Source organism: Urocampus carinirostris, chromosome 17, assembly GCF_059441175.1.
Source record: "Urocampus carinirostris isolate Australia breed hairy pipefish chromosome 17, RoL_Ucar_1.0, whole genome shotgun sequence".
In the NCBI taxonomy this organism is placed as follows: Eukaryota; Metazoa; Chordata; class Actinopteri; order Syngnathiformes; family Syngnathidae; genus Urocampus; species Urocampus carinirostris.
In genome coordinates, this window is record NC_142365.1 from 5,997,030 (window position 1) to 6,023,826 (window position 26,797).

Genomic DNA, 26,797 nt, shown 5'->3' on the forward strand with positions numbered 1-26,797 from the left:
GCAAGCTATGCAGATGCTAACTTTTCTTATTGTCTATTGTTTTCCCTTTTTTTTCTCCAAAGCATGTTCCTTATAAAACTTTTAATGTGTTTAGCTGTGAATATTAAAAATATATGCCAACACTAACTTTAGTTCTTGTCTATTATATTCTCTTTTCTCAAAAACATGTTCCCTAAGAAATCTTCAAAGTGGCTAGCTGTCGAGATTAGCGAGCTATGTAGATGCTAACTTTTTTTGATTGTCTGTTTTTTCTCCTCCAAAGCAAGTTTCTTGTTGAACTATTAATGTGGCTAGCTGTCAAGATTAGCGAGATATGCCAACGCTAAGTTTAGTTCGTGTCTATTCTATTCTCTCGTTTCTCAAAAACACGTTCTCTATCTTTAAAGTGGCTAGCTGTCAAGATTAGCGAGCTATGCAGGTGTTAACTTTTCTTATTGTCTATTTGTTTTTTGTTTTTTTTCAAAGCATGTTTTTACTAAACCAATAACATGGCTAGCTGTCAAGATTAACTTTTCTTCTTGTCTATTTCATTGTCTTTTCTCAAAAACACGTTCCCTAAGAAATCTTTAAGGTGGCTAGCTGTCAAGATTAGCGAGCTTTGCAGAAGCTAACTTTTTTTTATTGACTATTTGTTTCTGTTTTTTTTCTCCAAAGCATGTTTTCCATTAAACCAATAACATGGTTAGCTATCAAGATCAACTTTTGTTCTTGCCTATTTCATTCTCTTTTCTCAAAAACAGGTTCTCTATGAATTTTCTAAGGTGGCTACCTGTCATAATTAGCTATACATAATGGGCCAAACATTTCTTGTCTAGTTTCTATTCTCTCCTTTCTTAAAAGCATATTCCTTATTAAACCTTTAAATGTGGCTAGCTGTTACAATTAGTGATACACGCTAATGCTAAATTTTATTTTTGTCCCCAAAAAACATGTATCATATAAACCTTAACGTTGGCTAGCTGTCAAGATTAGCGATACATGCTAAGGCCAAATATTCTTGTCTATTATTCATATTTCTTTTCTCAAAAATATGTTCCTTACAATACCTTCAAGGTGGCTAGTTTTTTTCAGGCACTATTGTTAGGTTAACCCCAACACTTGTAATAAAAACCTGCACATGAAGAAGACACAGAGACCGTGAGTATCACATACTTGCAAGGAGAGATGACCATAGACTGCCTGTTACAGTCTACTACACACTCTGAAAAAGTCCATTTCGTCCTTGCCTTTTTATTGTATTAGGAACGCCCTAGTTTACGTGTTTCTTCTGCTAAAGGGACAGGGAGTGACAAAAAAACAGTTTGAGATCTGTTTTCACAACATCTTATCGTATCAACACCTGTTTAAACTTACAACAACATGTTATCGTATCAACAATATTACTACTATTGAACCAGGCGAGAATGGCACACTAAGCAAGAATAGAACACAGTATGCAACAGTAGAATAACACTAACTTCTCTTCTCGTTTATTTTTTTATCTATTTTCTTAAAAACATGTTCCTTATTAAACGTTTAACCTAGCTAGCTGTCAAAATTAGCAGGAAACGACAACGCTAACTTACTGTATGTCTATTTTTCCTTCTCTTTTCATGAAAACATGTTACTTATAAATGCTTTTGGGTGACTAGCTATTAAGAATACCAATATGTGCTGACCCTAATTCCTCTTTTGGTGTATTTACTATTTCTCTTATTTTCTTTTTGTTCTACAAAAACATGTATCCTATTAAAGGTGGTTATCTGTTAAGGTTAGCTATGCATATATAGATAACCTTTCCTTCTCCCTTCTTTTTTTCTCAAAAACACATTCCTTAAATCTGAAGGGGGGCTAGCTTTCAGAATTAGCAAAATATGCCGATGCTAAAGGTTCTCCTTGTCCATATTTCTAGTCTTCTTCATTTTTTTGAAAACATGTATCATAAAACATATTTTAGTTTGGCTGTCGAGGTTATCTGTATGTTTTCTTTCTTTTCTCAAAAACATGTTCTACATTAAACATTTAGTGTGGCTAGAGTCAAGTTTAGCGATATATGCCGACGCTAACTTTTCTTCTAGGCTATGTTTTGTCTTTATTTTCAACAACAAGATTGTGGCAAGCTGTCAAGATTAGCGATACATGCTGGCATGAACTTTTGTTATGTTTAATTTCTCTCTTTTCTCAAAACATGTCCTTATAAAACTTTTAATGTGTCCAGCTCTCAAGATTATAAATACGTGCAGACGCTATATTTTTTCTTGTCTATTTTCCTGTTTTTTGTGAGTTTTGTTTTTCATTAAAAAAAAAACTAAGGTGGCTATGTAACAAGATTAGCGATATGTGCCGACTTTTGTTTTTGACTATTTTTCCTTTATTTTTCGGTTTTTAGTCAAAAACGTATCCTAAACCTCTAAGCCGTCCAGCTGACATTAGCGTACTGATGCTAACATTTTGTCATGTCAAGTCATGTTTATTTGTGATGCCCTTAATCACAAAGAGTTCCAAAAAGCTGCACAGACTATCACGGACTACAGACTGTTATTACACCATCCCCAGATCTAAAACCTACATGAGGGCAAGGAAAAACTCAAAAAATCTTAGCATAAGGAAAAGGAAGAAACCATGAGAAGGCACATGAGGTAATCCCTCTTCCAGGAGGACCAGGCTGCAATGGATGTAGCATTAACAAACAATAAGAATGAAAATAAAATATAGAACAATTAAAGTTGAATATAAGATAACAAATAACCTGCATTTTATATGATCTGCATTTTATATAGCGCTTTTCAAGTCAATGACTTCCCAAAGCGCTTTACAATGTGCTCCACATTTCCCAATAGCGGCCTTGCAGTCATGTAAGGCGCTAACCTGCTTATTGGGGTTATTATGGGTTCAGTGTCTTACCCAAGGACACTTCGACATGTAACACGGACGAGCAGGGAATCGAACTAGGATCCCTTCATCCCAAGACGAGCGCTCTACCTCCTGAGCTACTAATAATAAAACAGTATGCAGCGAACAAAAGTGAAAGTGAAACTGAGCGAAACAGTACTAAAAATAAAATCATATTTGTCGGATTACAAGCTCCAAATATGGAAATATTTGGCCGAACAGATGAATTGAACGTACTCGCACGCGCATCATAAAGGAGCTGACCGAGTTTGCGATCATAACTTCAAGCCAAGAGATGGAAGCAGATAGTAATTAAGTTCCAAATTCTCCACTGCTACTTCAAAACATAAAATGTTTGCTCCAATACTTTCAAAAAAAGAAAGCATTGTAGTTACCGCTTGTCTATTCTTTCTTCTCATTACTTCATTCTAGCCTTCCCAAAACAAATATGGCCGTCGACGGGAACTCATTTTGCATCAAATGTGTTTATCCTAGAAGCATCTTGTTGATCCAAAGGACGACAGTCCGACCTTGGGAAAGGTCGACGCTCTGCCGAATCCCGTCCTGCTTACATCTTAAACGAACCGTAGCCACCATGGGGAAAAAAATGGGGGGTTTCAAACGAAGAGGGGGGGCATATTTCAATTCGTCTTCGTCTCCCCCCCCGGCAAGCCGTGGCGACACCTTGTCTCTTATAATGGGCTGTGAGAAATGTGATTGGACAAGCATGGACTCCCAGTAATTAATATCTTGGCGCCTGCCAATGATGAATGCTTCCACAACGTTATTCCTGTGATCTCCTAGATTCGAATTTCCAGGAATATCAATCAATGCTTTATTATACAGATGCAGTGACTGTTGAGGAAATTATCAAAAGACAATTTGAACTGTAATGTACTGCAAGAAAGTACATTATTTTCCCAATAAGTTTCTTGTCCTACTTATATAGATTTATAGATATAGAGATAGCGATATAGAGATAGAGAGATAAAGAGAGATAGAGAGCTAGAGATCGATATAGAGATAAATATAGAGATAAATATAAAGAAAAATATAGAGTGTTAGATGGATATAGTGATAGATATAGAGATAAATATAAAGGAAAATGTAGTTATAGATAGATATAGGGATATAGATATAGAGATATAGATATAGAGCTATAGATTTAGATACAGGGTTGGGTAGGGTTACTTTAACTGGATTACTTTCAATGACTTTTGGATTACTGCAATACCAAATATGCTAAAAAAAAAAGACAAAAGAAACGAAATATGAATAAAATGATGACTCACAACACGTGGTAAGCTTTCTCTCCTGGCTTTGATCTCTTTGATCTCCGGCAAAACGAACATAAAATGCGACAGAAACAAAATGAAAATAAATCCAAACAGCTTGCCAACATCCTTTTTGCCGTTCCATGTATTTCGTTACTCCCCAAGCCTGCACAAAATTTTGTAATTTTATTCATATTTAGTTTATTTTGTCTTTTATTAGCATATTTGGTTTTGGAGTAATCCAAAAGTAATTGAAAGTAAACAAGTTAAAGTAACCCTACCCAACCCTGTCCCTCGGTTATTGCGGTTAATGGGGACCAGAACCACCCGCGAAAAGTGAAAATCCGTGAAGTAGCGACGCCCCTTCAAAATTGCTTTCAAAAAAAAATCATATATATGTATATATGTTTTTTTTTTTTATATAATTATTATTTTTTAGACCCGGTTAATGGGGACCAAAAGCACCCGCGAAAAATGAAAATCCGCGAAGTAGCGACGCCCCTTCAAAAATGCTTAAAAAACTAAATAAATAAAAAAATTACTTTTTAAAAAAAAAAGTTTTATTTTATTTTATTATTATTACTTTTTTAGACCCGCAAAACTCTTAACCCGCGAACGTGGAACCACGAGGTAGCGATGTCCCACTGTAAAGATATAGAGATAGCGATATAGAGATAGAGAGATAGAGATAGAGATCGATATAGAGATAAATACATAGATAAATATAGAGATAAATGTAAAGAAAAATATAGTTATAGATAGATGTAGGGATATATATATATAGAGAGAGAGATATAGATATAGAGCTATAGATTTAGATATATAGATATATAGAGATTTAGCAGCAGCAATTTTGAAAAAAAAACAAAACAAAAAAACAATATAATACACAAAATATAGAATGTGTATATATATGTGTTTATATACCGGTATATAAATTAATATAATATAATATAATGCTTGGTTTATAATTAGAATACCTAAACATTAGCAAATTCGATATGCTGCAGACACTTATGTCAGCACCCTCCGGGTCAGCGTTTCTCAACTGGTGGGTTGTGACCAAAAAGTGGGTCGAAATCATGTTTTCTGTGGGTCACCTGGCAAAATAAGGTTCTGGTCTACTGGGCATGGGTGGGGGCGGACCCCCTGTGGTGGAATTGTCACGGCAACCTCTGATGCCCAAACTCAAGCTAATGCCCCCCTCCTCAATCTTACATTCCACCAGTATCAGTCAGATAACGTATTTATGTGATTGACTTAAAACACAGTATTCACTTCACATGTCTTGCTATTGTTTGATCATTTTAGGAAGACAAAACAGAGATCGATTACAGGTTATAAAACAAGGAGGATAAGGTTATAGTTATAATTTACACAATATTTACACAAGAAATGTCGGCATGTAGGATGTCACATACAGTTTGTTATCGTAATACAGTTTGATATCGTAAGGGTTTGTGCAATTATACATTTGGTGCAAAAATCGTCATCATAGTGCAAAGAAAATAGTCAACATATGCATTTGGTGCAAAAAATAGTCATCAAAGTGCAAAGAAAATAGTCAACATTGTGCAAGGTGAGCAGTAAACATGTGCAAGAAACATAGACATGAGTACCATTTTACGTTCGTATGAGGTAGTGTTTTTGCAAGAGTTTTTCAGTTTTTTGTGCGGTGTCTGTTTAGGGTGGTAATGGCTCTGGGGAAGAAACTGTCTCTGAGTCTGTTTGTTTTTGTTTTGTGTGACCTGTAGCGCTTGCCGAAAGGCAGCAGGTCAAAGAGGTGGTGGCCTTGATGATGTTTTCTGCTCTGCTGAGGTAGCGAGAGCAGGCAATGTCCTCCAGACTGGGCAGAGAGCAACCAACGATTTTCTGGGCTGTTTTGATGACCCTCTGGAGCGTTTTCCTGTCTGCGTGATTATAACTATAACCTTATCCTCCTTGTTTTATAACCTTATCTTCTCTGTTCCTTTATCTTCTTGGCTTTTTTACCTCACGGTGAATGTGTGAAACTGGAGTGTCATCCCCAATTTCGTTGTCACAATATGTTAACCCATTTTGTAACAATGACAATAAAGGTATATTCTATTCTATTCTAGTAGATGGCGATAATGCCCTAATTGATCTCTTCTTCTTGTTCAGTCAATCGGCGCCATTCTGATTGTGTTTGAGAGGGAGCACATCTCATTTTATTGTGATTTGGTTGGATTTTATTTCCATATGCGAGTATACGGGCAGCGCGGCGGAGCAGTGGTTAGCGCGTGTGCGGCACAATTCTGAGGTCGTGGGAACCTCCTGAGTGGGTTCAAATCCAGCTACCGGCCTTGCTGTGCGGAGTTTGTATGTTCTCCCAGTGCTTGCGTGGGTTTCCTCCGGGCACTCCGGTTTCCTCCCACATTCCAAAAACATGCATTTCAGGTGAATTGGCCGGTCCAAATTGTCCCTAGGTGTGACTGAGCGAGTGAGTTGTCTGTCCCTGTGTGCCCTGCGATTGGCTGGCAACCAGTCCAGGGTGTCCCCTGCCCTCTGCCCGATGATTGCTGGGATGGGCTCCAGCATCCCCGCGACCCTACTGAGGATAAGCAGTGCAGCTGATGAGATGAGATGAGATGAGATGAGATGCGAGTATACAGTTGTTTTGGTTTTTCTTGTCATTTTTTTTGTTTTAAAAATAGTTGAATAGAGTCTACAATCTCTGGTTCGAAATGTACAATCCTTTGATTCGATAAAGTTGAGAAATTGAATTTTTATTTTGATATAGGTCGGAGTGGAGTGGTGGGTCTTTAAGTCAGACAAGGGGGGAACCACTGCGCTAGGTTACCGACAAAAAGTCAACAACTCAACCCTTCCATCCATTTCCTGTGGCTAATCTCCGAAGCGGCGCGGCTATTATTTGTTATGGCTAAATAATCAGACTTTATGGCCCGGTGTCTCACGGCACAGAAGCGGCGCAAAATTTAATACCAGCGGAATGGGTTCTACAAGTTTTGCCCTGGGCGCTTCAGCAATAGGAATGTAAATGCTTCTGAGATAATAGCAATAACGAGCTTCATTGGAGCCGGTGATAAATGAGGAATTGCACGGACATCTCGGGGACCCGGTTGAGGGGGGCCACCGGACCCTGGCGGGGGCACGGAGTTTCATTAGCGGCAGGAAAGCGATGGCTCATGCGAAAGGAAAACATAAGTCATTAAATTAAAACAAGAGATAGAGAGCGTTTTACACGCGCTTTATGGCCATTAGGCAACGGCGGCTATTTTCCCTCGAGGTTAATTTCAGAGGCGGTCGTGTTTAGTACCGAGTTATATGTCTCATAAAATCAAATTTTCTCCGAAATGACTTTCTGGGAAGAGAAGTGCCTTTTGCGCAGTTTAGCTATCATCGTCTTGGTCGTAAAACAAGGAGACGACCGAAACCTTTAAGGTGGCTAGCTGTGAAGATTAGCAATACGTACCAAAGCTTACTTTTTTCGATTTTTTTTTTCATTTTTCTTTCTTTTCAGAGAAAAATCTTTGAAGTAGATAGATAGATAGATAGATAGATAGATACTTTATTCATCCCCGAAGGGAAATTCACATTTCCAGCAGCATCCCTGAGCTGAGAACAGTACAATAATAAAGCCAAAAGAATACAATATACAAATACCCAGTGTGACGTGCAAATGCCCACTGTAGCGTGTTATATAGAGTAACTAAATAGTGCTACACAGAATACATATTGCAGTAAGATTCAGTAATATCCAATGTAGGTGGTGTGGTTTAATGTGGGCCTTTACTCTGCCGGGTGGAGTTAAAGAGCCTCATGGCATGAGGAAGAAAAGATCTCTTCAGTCTGTCCGTAGTACAAGACAGTGACAGCAGTCTGTCGCTGAAACTGCTCTTCTGTCTGGAGATAATGCTGTGTAGTGGATGCGATGGATTGTCCATGATTGACCTCAGCTTTTTCAGTGCTCGTCTCTCAGCTACTGTTGTTAGGCTGTCCAGCTCTTTGTCCACAACAGAGCTCGCTTTCCTAGCCAGTTTATTGAGACGAGAGGAATCCTTCTTCTTGACGCTGCCTCCCCAACACGCTGCCGCATACAAGAGGGCGCTTGCCACTACTGTCTCATAGAATATTTTCAGGAGATTTTTGCAGATGTTGAAGGAGGCCAGCCTTCTGAGGAAGTAAAGTCGGCTTTGCCCTTTCCTACATAGAGCTTCTGTGTTGGCAGTCCAGTCCAGTTTGTTGTCTAGCTGCACACCCAGGTATTTGTAGGTCTGGACAAATTCTACACATTCTCCCTTGATGGTTACAGGAACCGGGTGAGTTCTGGTTCTCCTGAAGTCCACCACCATCTCTCTGGTCTTGGTGGTGTTTAGGTGCAGGTGGTTTGCGTCGCTCCATCGGACAAAGTCCTGAATCAATTTCCTGTACTCCTCCTCCTGCCCGTTTCTGATAAGTGGCTAACTATCAAGATTTGTTTTATTTGCTGACGCTATTTTTTTCCTCTTTACGGATTTTTTTTCTTAAATATGAGTAGTAAATAAATTATTTTAACAATTTATTGACCAAGTGAATTAAAGAGCTTTTCAAAATTCGTCTCGCCTTTTTTGGAGCACCACATACGTTTTTAGCTCATTGTGTCAGGAAAACGGATGAAAAACCTTGTTTAGTAATTCTGAAGCTATCTTAGATCGCATTACATATTTTAAATTATCTTTCTACTAAAGTATTTCGTAAAACTATTTCTCTCATTTTGATTGATTTTACTATTTTCACACACATTTTTAAATTTTCTTTTTTCTTGTTTGACTATAAGCTTTACTTGTTTCTCTTGCAAAATAATACAATGTCAACGTATTGAATAAAAAAAGTTTTATAATGAAATGCTAAATTTACATTTTTTTATTTAAAAGTCATTTAGTATACGGAAAAAATATTTTAAATTATTATTTGATTGATGTAATCAAAATTAACTTTTTTTCAACTGGTTTTTCAAATGAAAAACGTTTTTGTTATCTATTTCACTAAGAAACAAATTCAAATGTGCAAGAGCTGATTTACTAATTGTAAAGGTACATTGAGTAATATTTGACCAACAGATGGCACTGTATTGTCTAATGCAAATGAAAACCAGTGCCAAATGAGCACAGCGTAGCAGAAAGATCCCAGAAAAAAACATGGCGGCGACATCTAGTTATGGATTGCACATTGCAAAAAATAACAATTTCTTGACCCATGAATAACTATAAAAAATAACATTGGTATAATAGTTCATGTATTTTGGTTATTATCATATTCAATTAAATGATCTGCATTTATATAGCGCTTTTCAAGTCAATGACTTCGCAAAGCGCTTTACAATGTGCTCCACATTTCCCAATAGCGGCCTTGTATTGCAGCGGTGTAAGACGCTAACCTGCTTATTGAAGGTATTAGGGGTTCAGTGTCTTACCCAAGGACACTTCGACATGTAACACGGACGAGCCGGGATTCGAACTGGGATCCCTTGATCCCAAGACGATCGCTCTCCTACCTCCTGAGCTACTGCAATGCTGTTGTTTTTTTTACAGAACGAAACATTTTTGACCACTAGGAGGCATTAAATATTACTCTCTGTCCCTTTGATGTGTTGGGGTGGATAAGTAATAACAAAAAAGTTGAAGTTAAAGATAGCAAGTGCTGTGATCTTACATTATGTAGGCTCAAGGTGAGATTTTATGCAGCGGTTGTTGATTGTAGATTTGATTCTTCCCCTCCCATTTTAGTAGCTCTCATTTTGTCTTCAGGACAGCTCATTAAGCAGAAAGTTGCCGTGCTAAAAGTTGACACGTATACCGTCATTTGGCCAGCTCCACAACCGCTTCCATTCCATCCTGACTCTAATTATGTTTACTTGTTACGATGCGCATTCATTTGCGGGAGTTTCAAAGTTGTAGCATTGTCATTAAAAGCTCCCCCACAAACCCCCCTAATGAGGTAGAACCGCCTGGTTATTAGACAGGACGAGAGCTTGTTTAATAGCTTCCATTAGAAGCGCTTTCCTTGGTCCAATTGCTCTCAGTTCATTTATTTGCAAGGGGGACAATCTGGTTTTGGGGCATTGATCTTAACCTGCTGCAACACCAAAGCAACATAACGATGCTGTTTTTCTTCCTACTCCGAGAGTTTAAAGACGATCACGATCGCGTTGAAATGTGATGAAATCCCTGCAAAAATATTCGGAACGGCGTCTTCTGTGTTCTCTGTTTTAGCATTTGTGCTGAGCTGCTCATTCCCCAAAGAACCAGCCGGCGGTGAGGTATCTGTGACGAAGCTGCACCCCGGAGGGGAAGCTTTTTTCGACTGTTTCGGCGGCTATAGGTTGAAAGGGATGCAAGTGCTCACCTGCCGCAACGCCACCACGCCTTACTGGAGCGGCAAGGAGCCCCAATGCGTTGGTAAGGCCAAATGTGACGGTTGGATATCTGCAAATATGACTTTGAGATCATATACCGTAAATTCTGGAATATAGAGCGCACCTGATTATAAGCCGCACCCACCACATTTTAAGAGGAAAACCGATTTTGTACATACACAAGTCGCACCTGTATATAAGCCGCATGCGCCCACATTTAAACATGTAACACAAACACAAAATTAACCCAAACCCGACTTCGAGTCCCGCGGTTGAAATTAAATGTCCTTCATTAAAGTCCACGGTCCAAAAATCACAGCCGGCAAAATGAACGGAAAATGATACCGGTACTTAAGGTTTGATGCAGACCTGCAGCGTCCGGGTCCCGTTGAAAGTAATCCAAGGAAAAAAGTGTAGATTTCCAAAGGTAATGGTGGGAAAAATATATCAGATGAACACATTTACTCACGTAACTCCTTTTTCTTTATCCAACTTTTTACCCCCTCTTCTTTCCTTGTCTGTCCCACACCTTTAATGGTCCCCACTTAAACTCGGCACCCCGCGTTTGTTCCGCCCCTCCTTTTTCATTCACCCGTGCAAAACGTATCAGAATAAGTGTCTAAAATAAATACAAATAAATACATTACAAAAATATACAGTTGCAAATATCTATTATACAGGGTTACACATATTTACAAAAAAAGACGGTACACCGAGAGAGTTTTCAAAGCTTTAATAATAATAATATAACTTTCATCCCAACCGGTGCCTGTGACAGGGCAGTTAATGGTAGCAACACTCGAGCGCCGCTGGCGGGTGTTAGAAAAATTACATAAATTGGCCGCTACACTGAATTAGCCGCAGGGTTAAAAGTTAGGGAAAAATGTAGCGGCTTATAGTCCGGAATTTACGGTATTTGTACGTATTAAAGTGCACATCCGTTTACAACGGAAAAGTTTCCCGGTTCAAGACCAGATTGAAACATATTTTGGCCCGGAGAGGGATGGGCGCCACCAGGCTGTACTTGCCCAAGGCACACCACAGGAAACGGTTCGCCTACTGTAGTAATCAAGGGATCCAACCAAACAACCAACCAGTTATGATTTTAGGGGAGTTTGTCCCCAGTTACACTTATTCCCCCGCTTGGGTTAATCGTCTTGAAAATAAATGTGCATTCGCTCAACAAAAAATAGCATTCGAAACTGTTCATGGAGTCACATTTTCCCCAAAAATCAAGAAGTCCCTTATCATTGTTTTAAGGTGGCCAGTTGTTATGATTAGATTAGATTATGTGTCGATGCTGTTTGTTCTTTTTTCTCTCTTTTTTTATTTATTTATCTTTTCAAAACATGTATTTTATAAGCCTTTAAGTTGGCTAGCTGTCAATATTAGCAAAACATTTTGAAGCCATTTTCGTTGTCTAATTTTTTAGTTGTTTTTTTTATTCGTTGTTGCTGTTTTTTTTTTTGTATGTTTGGTTTCGGTTTTGTTCCCCCTCCCCCTTTTCGTTTTTTGCACAAGAAAATTCAGATACAAAAAAAAAGGTCTGATTTTTTTAGGTATAATCCTTATGGTATACAACGGTTTTTATTTGTTGTACATCTGTAAATGTTTTAATTTGTTTCCTGTGTTTTTCAGGAGTAATGTTTTTTTTTGTTATAAAACATATAAGGTTTCTTCTTGTATGTTTTTTTGTTGCACTGAAAAGTCAATATTTCTAAATACGATTTTGTTGTGTGATTTTCAGAGATTTGAGTTTTGGTTACTCAATGTAAAAAAAAGTTCAAAGTTTAAAGTTCATTGTAGAGGGAAAAAAATAAAGGGTATTATTATTTAGTAGAGGGCAGCACGGCGACGCAGTGGTTAGCACAGTTCTGAGGTCTTGGAAACCTCCTGTGTGGGTTCAAATCCAGCTACCGGACTTCCTGTGCGGAGTTTGCATGTTCTCCCCATGCTTGCGTGGGTTTTCTCCCACATTCCAAAGACATGCATTTCAGGTAAATTGGCCGGTCCAAATTGTCCCTAGGTGTGACTGAGCGAGTGAGTTGTCTGTCCCCGTGTGCCCTGCGATTGGCTGGCAACCAGTTCAGGGTGTCCCCTGCCCACTGCCCGATGATTGCTGGGATGGGCTCCAGCACCCCCGCGACCCTACTGAGGATAAGCGGTGCAGCTAATGAGATGAGATGACATTTCACACAGCCTACCGGAGGCCTCTCACTTTGCCAACTAGAAATCCTATTGGCTAAACCAACAACGTCTTTGACATTATGGTATGCTAGAGGAGGCCTTCACAAACAATTATGAAGGCCTCCGGGCAGATTTCTGAGTAATGGCTGAAATGTGATTGGTTAAATGCTGAAATATGAATGAACACATCTGGAAGAAGCCACGGGGAAAGCAATGAAATGAGACTGACAGACAATTTAGAATTATTTAATGGACAAAACATTACAACACGGATGGCCCTATTGGCTCCCCGCTGCCTAAATGCTACTGATGGCGGGCACCTTTTTGGTTACCACTTCTCTCCAATTTAGAAAATAAGAAAACAATAAATTGTTTTTCTATTGGCATATTCTTTTCCTGATGGTTTTCGGGTCTTTTTTTTCATTAGATTATGAAAAATAATACCAAGATAAGCTAAATTGATACGGCAAATAGTAGACCAGTTTGCTCATTTGATTTATGTATTTTGTTAGAATATGACCATAGAAAGTTGAATAACAGGGCAAAAAATTAGCCCAGGAGCCACAGCATGGATTCATAGGAAGGAATGATTACCCAAAGTTTCTTTCCAGGTTATTTTCTGGTTGACACAGAGTCCTCGGCTATTGTCTAGCTTTTATTGTGTGGTCTACCGAAAACATTGTGATAATACTGCTCATTTACGGTGCCATTTTTCGGGGGCTGTCCTCCTGCAGCATCCTGCGGCGGGATGATCAAAAACGCAACCTCCGGTCGCATCGTTTCTCCCGGATTTCCCGGTAACTACAGCAATAACCTGACTTGCCACTGGGTCCTGGAGGCCCCCGAAGGACAGCGGCTGCACATCCACTTTGAGAAGGTGGCCCTGGCGGAGGACGATGACAGGTAGATTAGCGCTAGTTTTTCTTTTTATAAGTTGGCATGCTTCAGCTTCGTTCCTGGAATACAAAGGATAATCAGCAGGGTTGGGTAGGGTTACTTTAACTTGATTACTTTCAATTACTTTTGGATTACTTCAATACCAAATATGCTAATAAAAGACAAAAGAAACTAAATATGAATACAATTACTCAATTTGGTGCAGGCTTGGGGAGTAACGAAATACATGGAACGGCAAAAATGATGTTGGCAAGCTGTTTGGATTTGTTTCTGTCGCATTTTATGTTAGTTTTGCCGGAGATCAAAGAGATCAAAGCCCGGAGAGAAAGCTTACCACGTGTTGTGAGTCATCATTTTATTCATATTTAGTTTCTTTTGTCTTTTATTAGCATATTTGGTATTGGAGTAATCCAAAAGTAATTGAAAGGGGCGGCAGTAGCTCAGGAGGTAGAGCGCTCGTCTTGGGATCAAGGGATCCCAGTTCGAATTCCGGCTTGTCCGTGTTACATGTCGAAGTGTCCTTGGGTAAGACACTGAACCCCTTATACCCCCAATAAGCAGGTTAGCGTCTTACATGGCTGCAATACAAGGCCGCTATTGGGAAATGTGAAGCACACTGTAAAGCGCTTTGGGAAGTCATTGACTTGAAAAGCACTATATAAATGCAGATCATTTCATTTCATTTCATTTGAAAGTAATAAAGTTAAAGTAACCCTACCCAACCCTGATAATCAGTAATGGGAAATGACCTTCATGGACCCTTTTTCACCTTGTACATGTTTGCCATTTTGCCTATATTTAGAAGTGATAGCAGGTAACCAGGAAGTAAAGTGAGGTTGCTTTATTTTCGGAAGTCACTCAGAGAAAAATGTTTTGCGTGTTAGTGTTTTATGTATTTGACTTTTTTTTAAATAAATTGGAAATTGTGTGTATCAAAAACTTTATGTGATGGAGAAAAACAATCGGTTATGGAACCTGTAAAAGGTTCAATAATTTATTAAATTATTTCAAATAACATTTTTAAAAATGTATTTATTACTTATATTATGACAAAATGAAAATAAAATCAAATAAAAATATGACATACTAACCTTAAAAATGTAGGGTTGCTTATAAATGTCTAGTCAAGTCAAGTCATGTTTATTTGTGACGCCCTTAATCACAAAGAGTCTCAAAGGGCTGCACAGACCACAGACCATTGCAAACCAAAAACCATAATGACACCATCCCATGATTTAAAACCTATATGAGGGCAAGGAAAAACTCAAAATCCTCAACATGCGGAAAATGAAGAAACCTAGAGAAGGAACCAATGTCCATTCTTTAAGGAAAGAAAAGTTTGAAGGATAGATTTTCCTTTTCAAATGAAATTATTATTTTGACCCTTCTCAACGTCTCGACTAAACTTATTTTGCAATTTACTTGATTAATTAAAAAAAGTACAACTTTTTATCAAAATCACACACCAGTGTATGTTGGTTGACATGTCTTATTATTACATGTATTTATTATTATTTTTATATTACATAGTATTTTTCTAAATGTAAGAATGATTTTTTTCATTATAAAAAGAAACATATATTTAAAATGATAAGAACTGCCACACTACAATAATATATTTTATTCCATTTGCTGAACATGTTTCTTATTTTAAGTATAATTTATCTCAATTAGGCCATTCTAATTTTTTTAGTAAACAAAGAAAAAAATGAAAGTATTCTCATTTAGAAGATAATGATTGTTTTACTCAATTTGTTAATTTTTTTCTATTGAAAAAAAAGAGTTTCTTGGAAATTGTGTACAATACATTAGATCAGATAAGTTTGCTAATTTTAAGAACCCATCCATCCATCCCTCCATTTTCTTGCGCTTCATCCATAATTTTAAGAATCAATTTTCTTGATTGCAAGAAAAAAATAGATAAGGTAACTTTAAGTAGGATAAATTATGCTTAATATGGGCAAAATGTTCAACAAATAGGATTAAATTAAAATGTTTGCAGTGTGGCGGATAGTTTTTTTTATAATATTGATATATTACCAAAAATTCTACAATAAATTGGCAACATGTGGTGTCATTTGGGTAGGATTTTATTTGTTGCTGTGTATCTGCTATATATATTTATATGATGCGGCAGGGGTAAACCAGTGAAAGCTGTCGGGCCCTGCTGTTGAACAAAAAAGTGTGTTGTGTCACCCTGACCCGAGTGACATGGCCGCTTTCTTATGTCCCGTGTCATCTGGGGGGACAAAAGCATGACCAACTTAGGTACCGAGGTGCCTAACTTGGTTGGGTGTTTGGGCATTTGGGTTGGCCATGGTCCAAAAAGGTTTGTGTGTGTTTTTTTTACTATTTTTTTCACTTTTTTATTTTCTTTGTTATTGTATGTGTTTGTCTTGCTGTCGGTCACCCCTCTTGAGGGATATGAACAAGGTAGATAGATAGATCTGCTATACCAGACACATTTTTTCACAAATTGAGATTTAAAAAACATTCATTGTGCTCAATGTGCTCCTTGGGAGCCAGTTAAGGTCGCTCGGGCATCTGATAAGGATGCCTCCCGGACGCTTCCCTTGGGAGGTGTTCCGGGCATGTTCCACCGACAGGAGGCCCCGGGGACGACCCAGGACGCAGTGGAGAGACTATGTCTCTAGGCTGGCCTGGGAACGCCTCAGGATCCCGTCGGATGAGCTAAAAGAGGTGGTTGGGGATAATGGGGTCTGGGCTTCCCTGTTAGGGCTTCTGCCCCCGCGACCCGACACAAGCTAAAGTTAATGGATGGATGCATGGACATTGTGCTTAATTTCTCATTTTTGATGAAATGAAATGGCTGGAAAGATGCTCGATCTCTCTCAAAAGAAAAAAAAGGTCATACACAAGGAGATACATGCTCAGTCTTGCAAATCTACGAAGTGAGAAGTAGAAAGAACGAATTGCTATCAACACACGTTGACCTCATTTGGAGGTGACAGACGTTATCTCAGCTCCGCCATTGTTTGCGCATCTGCTAACACTCAAGGGTAACCGGCTTCTCTTTTTTTTCCAGGCTGCTGATTAAGAACGGAAACAACATCGACTCCCCGGCCGTGTACGACTCGTACGAGGTGGAGTATTTGCCTATAGAGGGCGTCCTGAGCACGGGACGTTATCTCTTCGTGGAGTTCACCACGGACGGGACGCTGACCTCCACCGGAGCGGCCATCAGATACGAAGGTGAGTTTTTCCTCCTACACGTGAGCAATCTACTCTGTTGATACCGAGATGCTATATCCTCCCCCTTCCTTTCTATCAGCTTTCGCCAAAGGGATGTGTTATGCCCCCTTCGTGAAGTACGGAAATTTCAGCAGCAGCGATTCGACGTACGGCTTGGGGGCCGTGGTGGAGTTTTCCTGCGACCCGGGTTACACGTTGGAGCAAGGATCGGTGGTTATAGAGTGCGTGGACGCCGAAAACGCTCAGTGGAATGAGACGGAGCCGGCCTGCAGGGGTGAGTCCCTCCATCCTTGATCTCTATTGTTGTGATTCGTCTTGGCAAGTCATGTTTATTTGTATAGCCCTTAATCACAAAGAGTCCCTACGCCATCTCCGCCGCTTCGTAAGTGGGTTGGCCACCCGCGGAGATCCCGCATCTCTTTGTAGCTCTTCGAGATATCAAAGGTGGTATAATAAGTGCCCAAAAAGTCCAAATTTAGACGCAGACCCAATTCTATAAGGTTCCTCCAGACCAGGGTTAGGGAGGGGTACTTTGACTTGATTACATTCAATTACTTTTGGATTACTCCAATACCAAATATGCTAATAAAAGACAAAAGAAACTAAATATGAATACAATTATGACTCACAACACGTGGTAAGCTTTCTCTCCTGGCTTTGATCTCTTTGATCTCCGGCAAAACTAACATAAAATGCCACAGAAACCAAATGAAAATAAATCCAAACAGCTTGCCAACATCATTTTTGCCGTTCCATGTAATCCATTACTCCCCAAGCCTGCAAAAAATGTAAAAGTATAAAACAGACTGTCTTGATATGGCACTCCATTACCCACCAGAGCACAGGTGTCAAACAGGCGGCCCGCGGGCCAGATCAGGCCCGCTGAGGGATTGAATCTGGCCCGCGAGATAACACTCAGAGAAGCGCAAGAGAAAAACAAGCTGCAGGTTGAAATATGTCAACTTGATGTTGCCAAAGAAAGGTGCCTCGAACAAAGACACTGTACTTGTATTTATTTATCTTTCTCTCTCTTTCTCTCTCTCTCTCTCTCTCTCTCTCTCTCTCTCTCTCTCTTTCTTTTCCACCCCTTTTCTCCCACTCCGTCTCTGTCTCTTTCACTCTGTGTCTCTCTTTTTCTCTTCCTTTGTTGCTCTTTGTCTCTTTCTCTCTCTGTGTCTTTTAACCTCTTTTGCTCTAACTTCCTTTTTTCCTTTTCTCTCTTTTCTCTTTCTCTCTTCATAACATTTTACCATTCCTTTCTTCCACTCCCTTTCTTTTCCCACTCTCTTACGACTTTTTATCCTTTGTTTATCATGCTCTCTCCCTCTCTCTCTTTTTCTTTCTTTGTTTCACCCTCTCTCCTTTTCCCTCTCTCTTTCTCTTATTTCTTTATCTCTCTTTTTCTTTCTCTTTAATCTAGTAGTCCGGCCCCCGGCAGAATGTTTGTTCTATCGTGTGGCCCCTGAGTTAAAATGAGTTTGACACCCCTGCACTAGAGGGAGCCAACATGGGGTCTGTCACATTTTGCTCGAAATTAATATGTTGTTTTAATAACCTAAGCCAGGTACAAAGTAGCAAAACCAAAAATGTGAAATATTAAACAAAATGCCTAGACAAGAAACAACAGACAAATAAGATGATACCATAACAATGGTACTGGTCCTGTCGATATAAGGAGCAAGAAGAGGGATGTGCAGGTGTGGACACTCCTTAGGCCAGCCACTCCCCACAGGTTGGCGCCCTCTAGAGTGCAATTGGGTTTAATTATTTTGTTGTTGTTATTCTCTACACTTCACCTACACAAGCTGACCTAATGGTAACGCGGCAAAATGGAAAAGCTCTTCTGTCAAGCTCAGCGCAAGAACACCAGCAAATAAAAAAAAGATATTCGCACCCCCAGGGTCACGGACACCCTTTGGTTTACAGGCTGAGCGCTTTTTATATTTCTCCCCGTAAGAGAAATAGCTTGCACCAATGGTTTATTTCATTTGTGGTTTTAATAGGAGATTGCAGTCTTATAAACATTTATTGTTTCACCTGCAAACATTGATTTTTCAGTTTGTGATCATTATCCGGTACGATCAAGAGAATCCACCGCCAGCTGATATAATTTTTCTTTCATGCTATTTTTCTTATCAATTAACGTTTTCTTATCTTGCAGAAGGCATAAAACTGCTGATTTAACTTTTTTTTAAATTAATTTAAAAATAATTTGGGCCTTATTTAAAGATAATGTAATAGTTGCTGATGGAAATATTTACCAGTAGTTTTTTTTTAGTGTAAAATTTAAAAAAAGGGTTTTGGGATTGGGTTTTTTTTATTTCACTTTATTTCTATATTTTAATAAAATAAAAAATAAAAAAAGTTACCCATGAATTGAAAAGTATCAGTTAACAGATGGAAGGCAATCTGTCTTGATGTAGACTAAATATTTTAATCAATTTCAACAAAAATACGAAAATTTCATTTTATTTTGTACATTACACATATTTTAAAAAAGAAAAGAAAAACGAAAAAACAGGCAAAAACATTGCTTTTTCAAGAATAAAAAGAACAAAAAAAGAACAATTGTGTTTTGAAATGTTTTTTGTTTTGCTAAAAAAATATAGTAAAATAAGGAAAACGATTGTATCACTTTGAGAAAAAAACAGCAACAGTTTTTTTATCCGACTATATTTTCAACTTTGTTTTTCTTTAGGCAAAACTATCTGCCAATAGGGGTAGATATTTTTTTAACAACATTTTACGAGTATTATTCACAGAATAAAGGCTTTAGTATATTTCTTATTTTACTAGGAAAATAAATTGAAAATATAGCAAAATAAAATACATACATTGTTACTTACAGTAAAATAAGGAAAATATTTTTTTATGAAAAGTAACAATATTGTTAAAATATATTAAACAATTAATTATGCAACCATATCTTCCTGTAGGTGAAGATTTATTTTATCAATTAAAGGGAGATTAGTTCAAGGTTTCTTCATTTTCCTCAAGTTGAGGTTTTTGAGTTTTTCCCTGCCCTCATGTAGGTTTTAGATCAGGGGATGGCAGTGTTCTCGTTTGCCCGCGTCCCTGCGTCATAGACGCATCATTTTTGCTGGGGACGCATTGTGTCAATGTTGTGGCAAATACACTTGCAAATGTAGAATGGATTTGCATACGTGTAGAAATTTAGAAAGACTTGCTTACAGTAGTGGGAAACGGTCGGGTAGACATCCTTGAAGATACTCTTGGCAGACATTAAGTTTCCTTGAAGATAGCGTGCAAGGGACGGGACGCTCTGTACTTGATACGTGATACAGGACCGCCTTTTGGGGTGTACTCAATCGAAGCCTAAACGTCACTACCAGCTTTAAATACATTGTCATGTTCCTAGCTCTGTGAGATCTTTATTGACGCATCAATAAAGTGACATCTCCCTCCAACCGGCTGGCTCCTGCCCATCCTTATCCACTTATGAGAAGACTTTCTCTCGATTATCGGACCTCCAATTTCTACAACATCAAATCAACGTGCGTCCCCGGGACGCAACTTTTTTGACACCAAATTGTCATTATTATCCAATAACTTTTTTTTTTTTTTTTTTTAAAGATTTACCGCACTCCAAACTTTTCGTCAGGCAGATCCGCCATTGTTGTTTTGGTCTTGCGCCGATTTTGGCAAACGAGATCTCGTTGCTTTGAGATGAAATCATTGTTTTGGTGGTTGTCAAGTGAAAGAGAAGTATGCCTCCGTAAAAACAGTTGGTATTAGGTGCAAATCAACAAAAAATTGGTAATTTCTTCAGTGTCGGTAATAAGTCGAAACATAATACAGAAAGTGGTAACAACGGCAATACGGAAGATTACGCTAACATGAACGTAAAAATAAAAAAATCAGGTCGTTTACAAGTCATTTAGCACCTGGGTCTCCACAACAAGTGGTGAGCGGTTCATTGGAAAGGGGGCTCCGTTCCAACACCCTCAATGTTGGGCTCCGTTCCAACACCCCGAATGTTTAACGTAAACTTAAAGCTAACCCAGGCTAATCGTACGTTCGCGTTATCGTAATCTTATGAATAAGATTCCTTACCTTTCTGGTGGTCAGCAGAAGGCGCTCGCACACCTCCTTCATATTTGGCTATTATTTTTTTCTTAAATGCAATAGTTGTGCACACTACTTTTCTTTTTTCACCTGTAGCAACTTTGCCGCTTGCACTGACTTTCTTCGGAGGCATAATAAGGGGCTAAAACACCCGTACGCCGCTCAGCATCGCACCCTAGCGTACGCACCCACGCATTACCGGCGTTCGAACTCCGATTTTTTTGAACGAACAGCGAAGCAAGAATTTCTCAAAATTTTTGGTCAGACTCCGATTTGTTCGAACTGAGAGGCGTTCGAAAACCGAGGTTCCCCTATACTGGATTTTTTTTGTTCTTTTTATCCAAAAGGTGGTTTCGAATCCAACATCCTGATTGTAATTCTTTTGTTTTCGCGGTTGCAGCCGTATGCAGCGGCGAGATCACCGACTCCGCCGGCGTCGTCCTGTCTCCTAATTGGCCGGAGGCTTACGACAAGGGCCAGGACTGCATCTGGGGCATCCACGTGGAAGAGGACAAGCGCATCATGCTGGATATTCAAGTGTAAGCCCCCGAGAGGATATCTGAGGTCGCCCCGACCTCCACGCGTGCTACAAGGCGTCTCCAGACGCTGGACTTTTATCTCACGCCGACACACCGTGACAAGTGTTTCTATAGTTGTGGTCCTAATTAGACACCCCCCACACTTTCGTCCTCTGCATTCCGCCTCGCTTCCATCTCGTTCTCAGACCAGATTAGCCGGTAAGCTTCCCCGCGCTCGCTTCCCTGGTGTGTCTCCGAGTTGGCTTTGAAATGAATATGCGTTGGCAGTCGGCTCCCCTCGGCCACTTATCCGGCTCTCCTGATTGGAACTCGACAGGCACGGCACACTGATGTCAACATAAGATCCCCGCGCCCCTTTCAACCATCACCCAATTAACCTCCACATCGCTATGATATTGGTCTTGAAGGGGCACGGTGTAACAACTGACCACCATATTTTTTTTTCAAAACGTGTTTATTTATGTAGTTTAACATGTACATGTGTTTCGTTATATCATCACACTAACTGCACCGCTTATCCTCAGTAGGGTCGCGGGGGTGCTGGAGCCCATCCCAACAGTCATCGGGCAGTGGGTAGGGGACACCCCGAACTGGTTGCCAGCCAATCGCAGGGCACACAGGGACAGACAACTCGCTTGCTCATTCACACCTAGGGACAATTTGGACCGGCCAATCCACCCGAAATGCATGACTTTGGAATGTGGGAGGAAACCCACGCAAGCACAGGGAGAACATACAAACTCCGCACAGGAAGTCCGGTAGCTGGATTTGAATCCACACAGGAGGTTCCCAAGACCTTAGAACTGTGCCGCACACGAGCTAACTACTGCGCCGCCTCGTGATATCATCTCATCTCATCTCATTAGCTGCACCGCTTATCCTCAGATGGGTCGCGGGGGTGCTGGAGCCCATCCCAACAATCATCAGGCAGTGGGTAGGGGACACCCTGAACTGGTTGCCAGCCAATCGCAGGGCACACAGGGACAGACAACTCGCTCATTCACACCTAGGGACAATTTGGGCCGACCAATCCACCTGAAATGCATGTCTTTGGAATGTGGGAAGAAACCCACGCAAGCACGGGGAGAACATACAATCTCCGCACAGGAAGTCTGGTAGCTGGATTTGAATCCACACAGGAGGTTCCCAAGATCTTAGAACTGTGCCGCACACGAGCTAACCACTGCGCCGCCTTGTTATATCATCTCATCTCATCTCATTAGCTGCACCGCTTATCCTCAGTAGGGTCGCGGGGGTGCCGGAGCCCATCCCAGCAATCATCGGGCAGTGGGCAGGGGACACCCTGAACTGGTTGCCAGCCAATCGCAGGGCACACAGGGACAGACAACTCGCTCGCTCATTCACACCTAGGGACAATTTGGACCGGCCAATCCACCTGAAATGCATTTTTTTGGAATGTGGGAGGAAACCGGAGTGCCCGGAGGAAACCCACGCAAGCACGGGGAGAACATACAAACTCCGCACAGGAAGTCCGGCTGGATTTGAACCCACACAGGAGGTTCCCAAGACCTCAGAACTGTGTGTGCACACGCGCTAACCACTGCCACGCCGTGCTGCCCATAATCAATATCTTATTTTTTCATTATGAATTGTATTTTTTCACTACTAGGAGATGCTAAACAATACCCAATGTCCCTTTAAAGCAGGAGTCCCCAAACTTTTTCCTGTGAGGGCCACATAACTTTTCCCTCCTCTGATGAGGGGCCGGGGTCAGTTTGTAACAGAAAAAGCGTGATGATTGCAGGAGTGCCTAAATGTAAAAATGTATTGTACATCTCACCTGCAAAATAGATGGTAAATGTCAGTCTCACACGACACCATTTACCTATTGACATTAAGAGTCTCATTAAATCACGTGAGGTCCCGTGAGACTTGCCCCAAACACCCTTCTCTGACCTGTGGGACTATGTCATCCAGTGGTGATATACTGGTACTTCACTTTTTCTGCTTTACAAAATAACACCAAAATCAAGTCAGCAACCCCTGTTGCGCCGTACTAACTAATAGTTAATAATGAAAATACTTCATAACTAAGGAACATTTTATTGCAAAATTCCAACTTTATTATCAAATAGAAATACACATATATGAAAAAAAAAATCAAAATGCTTTCTGGTATTGTTAAGGGGGCCGGACCAAATGTGGAGGCGGGCCGCATCCGGCCCACAGGCCGTAGTTTGGGGACAACTGCTTTAAAGAAATTAAATGATTGTCTGCGATATTAAGGTACCTGACATTAAACCACGCTAAACCAAAAGTGAGCACTGAAAAAAATCAAAGCATTTATCTAAAAAAGGAAGTAGCATTTTCAGTAGAAATGAGTCAACAAAATAAACTTCACTTATTATAGGATTGGGATGAATAATACACAATGTCCTTTGAAGGGGCACGTGATAAAGCATGCTGCTCGCGTCGCCACGCTCGGCAAATAAGAGATTTTTCATCAGAAAGATTCTGGTTCGGCAACAAAAAAAAATGTATAAGTGATGATGTTATTGCCTGAAGCGTTTGCAGGCACGGGAGCGCAGCGAGGTTAAATTTAAAACAGCAGGAAAGTTGCCGCTGGCTGTGGAAAAATGGACTCGCAGACAAGCCCGACGACGGCTATTGTTGCTTATTGGGAGATCTAGTTATGTAAGCATTCGGGCGTTTGTACGATTTGTCATATACAGCGGAACCTCGGTTCTCGACCATCATCCGTTCCAATTCTTTGTACGAAAACCGATTTGTACGATCACCGAAGTCGTTTTTTTCCCATTAAAAGTAATTTAAAATTGTTTTAATCCGTTCCAACACCCTGAATGTTTATCTTGAATATTTAACGTAAAGCTCACCCAGGCTAGTTCGCCTGAATATATAGATTTATATTATATATTTGTCGCCGATTTACAATTTCATGCTCGATAACACAAATTTGGGGGACCCATTGATCTCTGTTGGGACCCATAGATTTTTGAGCATGCCATCACTTTTCAGAGGTAAAATGAACACTGGGATGGTGTCATAATAGTCTGTAAATTGCAATAGTCTGTGGTCTGTGCAGCTCTTTGAGACCCCTTGCGATCAAGGGCTATACAAATAACCATATACAGTGGAACCTCGGTTCTCGACCATAATCCGTTCCAGAACCCTGTTCGAAAACCGATTTGTTCGATCACCAAAATCATTTTTCCCATTAAAAATAATGTAAATTGTTTTAATCCGTTCCAACACCCTGAATGTTTACCATGAATGTTTAACATAAACATAAAGCTAACCCGGGCTAATCGTACGTTCGCGTTATCGTAATCTTTCGTATGGAACAACATGAACGTGTAAAGATAGAAAAATCAGGTCGTTTACACGTCATTTAACACCCGGGTCTCCACAACAAGTGGTGAGCGGTTAAAGGATAAATAAAAGAATTATGAGTAAGATTTCTTACCGGTCGGCAGAAGCCATGCTGTATTCCTGAAAGAAGGGAAACTCGCACACCTTCTTCATATTTTGCTATTATTTATTTCTTAAATGCAATAGTTGTACGCACTACTCCTCTTTTTTCACCTGTAGTAACTTTGCTGCTTGCACCAACCTTCTTCCGAGGTATAATTAGGAGTTAAAACACTCCCTTCACCGCTTTTGAAAAACGAAAGCAGAGAAGCAGTGCGCGTTGCCGTGACATCAGTTCTTTACGAGGGGTGGGGGAAATCTACACCCGTACGCCACTCAGCATCGCCCCTAGCGTACCGGCGTTCGATCTCCGATTTTTTGAACGAAAAGCAAAGCAAATATTTCTCGAAATTTTTGGTCAAGAACCGATTTGTTCGAACTGAGAGGCGTTCGAAAACCGAGGTTCCACTGTAGCAATAGTTTTTTTTGTGGAATTTTTGTAAACATCCTATTGGTAAAAAAAAACCAATCTTAATCAAATATCTTTGATTTGAAAAATACGCAAAAACACATGAACTATCATATAAATGTGCGTTTCGAGAAATACTGGGTGATTTGGTCACTTTGAGTCTCCGTAGTTTCTATTTTTCCTTAGTTGCGAGTTGCGCTTGTTTTTGTGTGCACTAAACAATACTAGACATTTACACACTGTCCCTTTAATGTGATTACCACCTGATTTTACCATTCTCAAAACGTTTTTATAAAAAAAAAAAAAAACCTGTCAGAAAACGTATTTATTTTAAAATATATTAATGCCAACAAGAAAACAATTCACGTTGGGGAAACTAAAATAAACTTGAAATAAAATAAAAATTATTTGATGGTCAATAACAATTAAATGAATGCAATATTCTTATGCATGTGCAACTCTTTCCATCAACTAAATTGTCTTTATTGTCATTGATATCAATAATGTTAAACATTGTATGCAATGAGATTAGACAGTACGAACCAGAACGGAGACAGGACCCACTTGCGTTACGTTTCTCTCAGTTTTATTGGAAGAAAGGAAAGAGTTGCACCCACCATCCGGTGATCGCTGGACACGGGAAGCAGGTCGCTCTGAACGCGGAATTGGGACTTCCATGGCGAGCGATGGCGGTGTGGGGAATGGAAAAGACGGGTCAGTAGCCGGGACAGGAGAGCAAAAACTGTGTTCGGGATCGGGAACAAGTCAAAAGCCAGGAGAGGAGAGAAGACGTGGTCGAGATAAAAAACCGGATCGTTATTCAGGACGAGAGAACAGACGTGGTCGAGATCAAAACAGGTCGTAATTCGGGACGGGAGAGCAGACGTGTTCAAGATCAAACAGATCGTAGCGGGAGACAAACAGGAGCAAAAACACGGGATAGGCGAAAAAGGGCTTGCTGTGTAAAAACAGAGATTCGCAGACGGACCGACAAAAGGATACTAATAGGACAGAGGTTAAATACTGGCCAGGGAGCCACTCTCTCAACAAGCTGCAGCTGGCGCCACACGGGCGGGGCCAATTGGGCGCCATGGCAACCGTGACAGATATCAATATTGTTAAACATTGTATGCAATGAGATTAGACATGGCACTCCATGGTAAACATGTAGTGAAGACTTTAAAAAGAAGCTATATTGAAACTATTTATATTCACAAGCTAGTGCATAGGAACTGCACGAAGCTACAATAATAGTGCAATGTAAGAAAACTATAATTACGTTATTTGCGTCAAATTTAGATAATTTTAGATCTATATTTTACATATTTTCCCCTCTAGTACAATTCTCTTTGTACTTGATATATTGTATTTTGTGGATGAAAGAGTTTTCTTTATTTTTATATTTGTTTTCTATTTGAATAAGAAATTATTCTTAAAGAGACAGTGTTTATTAATTGAAAGCTGGCTTTCACTGTATTGAGTAGTGCCAATGAAA

General features: G+C 39.9%; 1 protein-coding gene across 2 annotated transcripts in view; it reads left to right on the plus strand.

The window, feature by feature from the left end:
- The window catches only part of LOC148349019 (seizure protein 6 homolog), a 169,975-nt gene that overhangs the window by 122,317 nt on the left and 20,861 nt on the right, over window positions 1-26,797 (plus strand). For both annotated transcript variants that reach the window (XM_088320942.1, XM_088320941.1), the window contains exons 5-9: window positions 10,379-10,564; window positions 13,443-13,611; window positions 16,652-16,818; window positions 16,898-17,092; window positions 21,305-21,443. In XM_088320942.1, coding sequence (XP_088177068.1) covers window positions 10,379-10,564; window positions 13,443-13,611; window positions 16,652-16,818; window positions 16,898-17,092; window positions 21,305-21,443 — 856 coding nt within the window. The remainder of the gene's footprint in view (window positions 1-10,378; window positions 10,565-13,442; window positions 13,612-16,651; window positions 16,819-16,897; window positions 17,093-21,304; window positions 21,444-26,797) is intronic.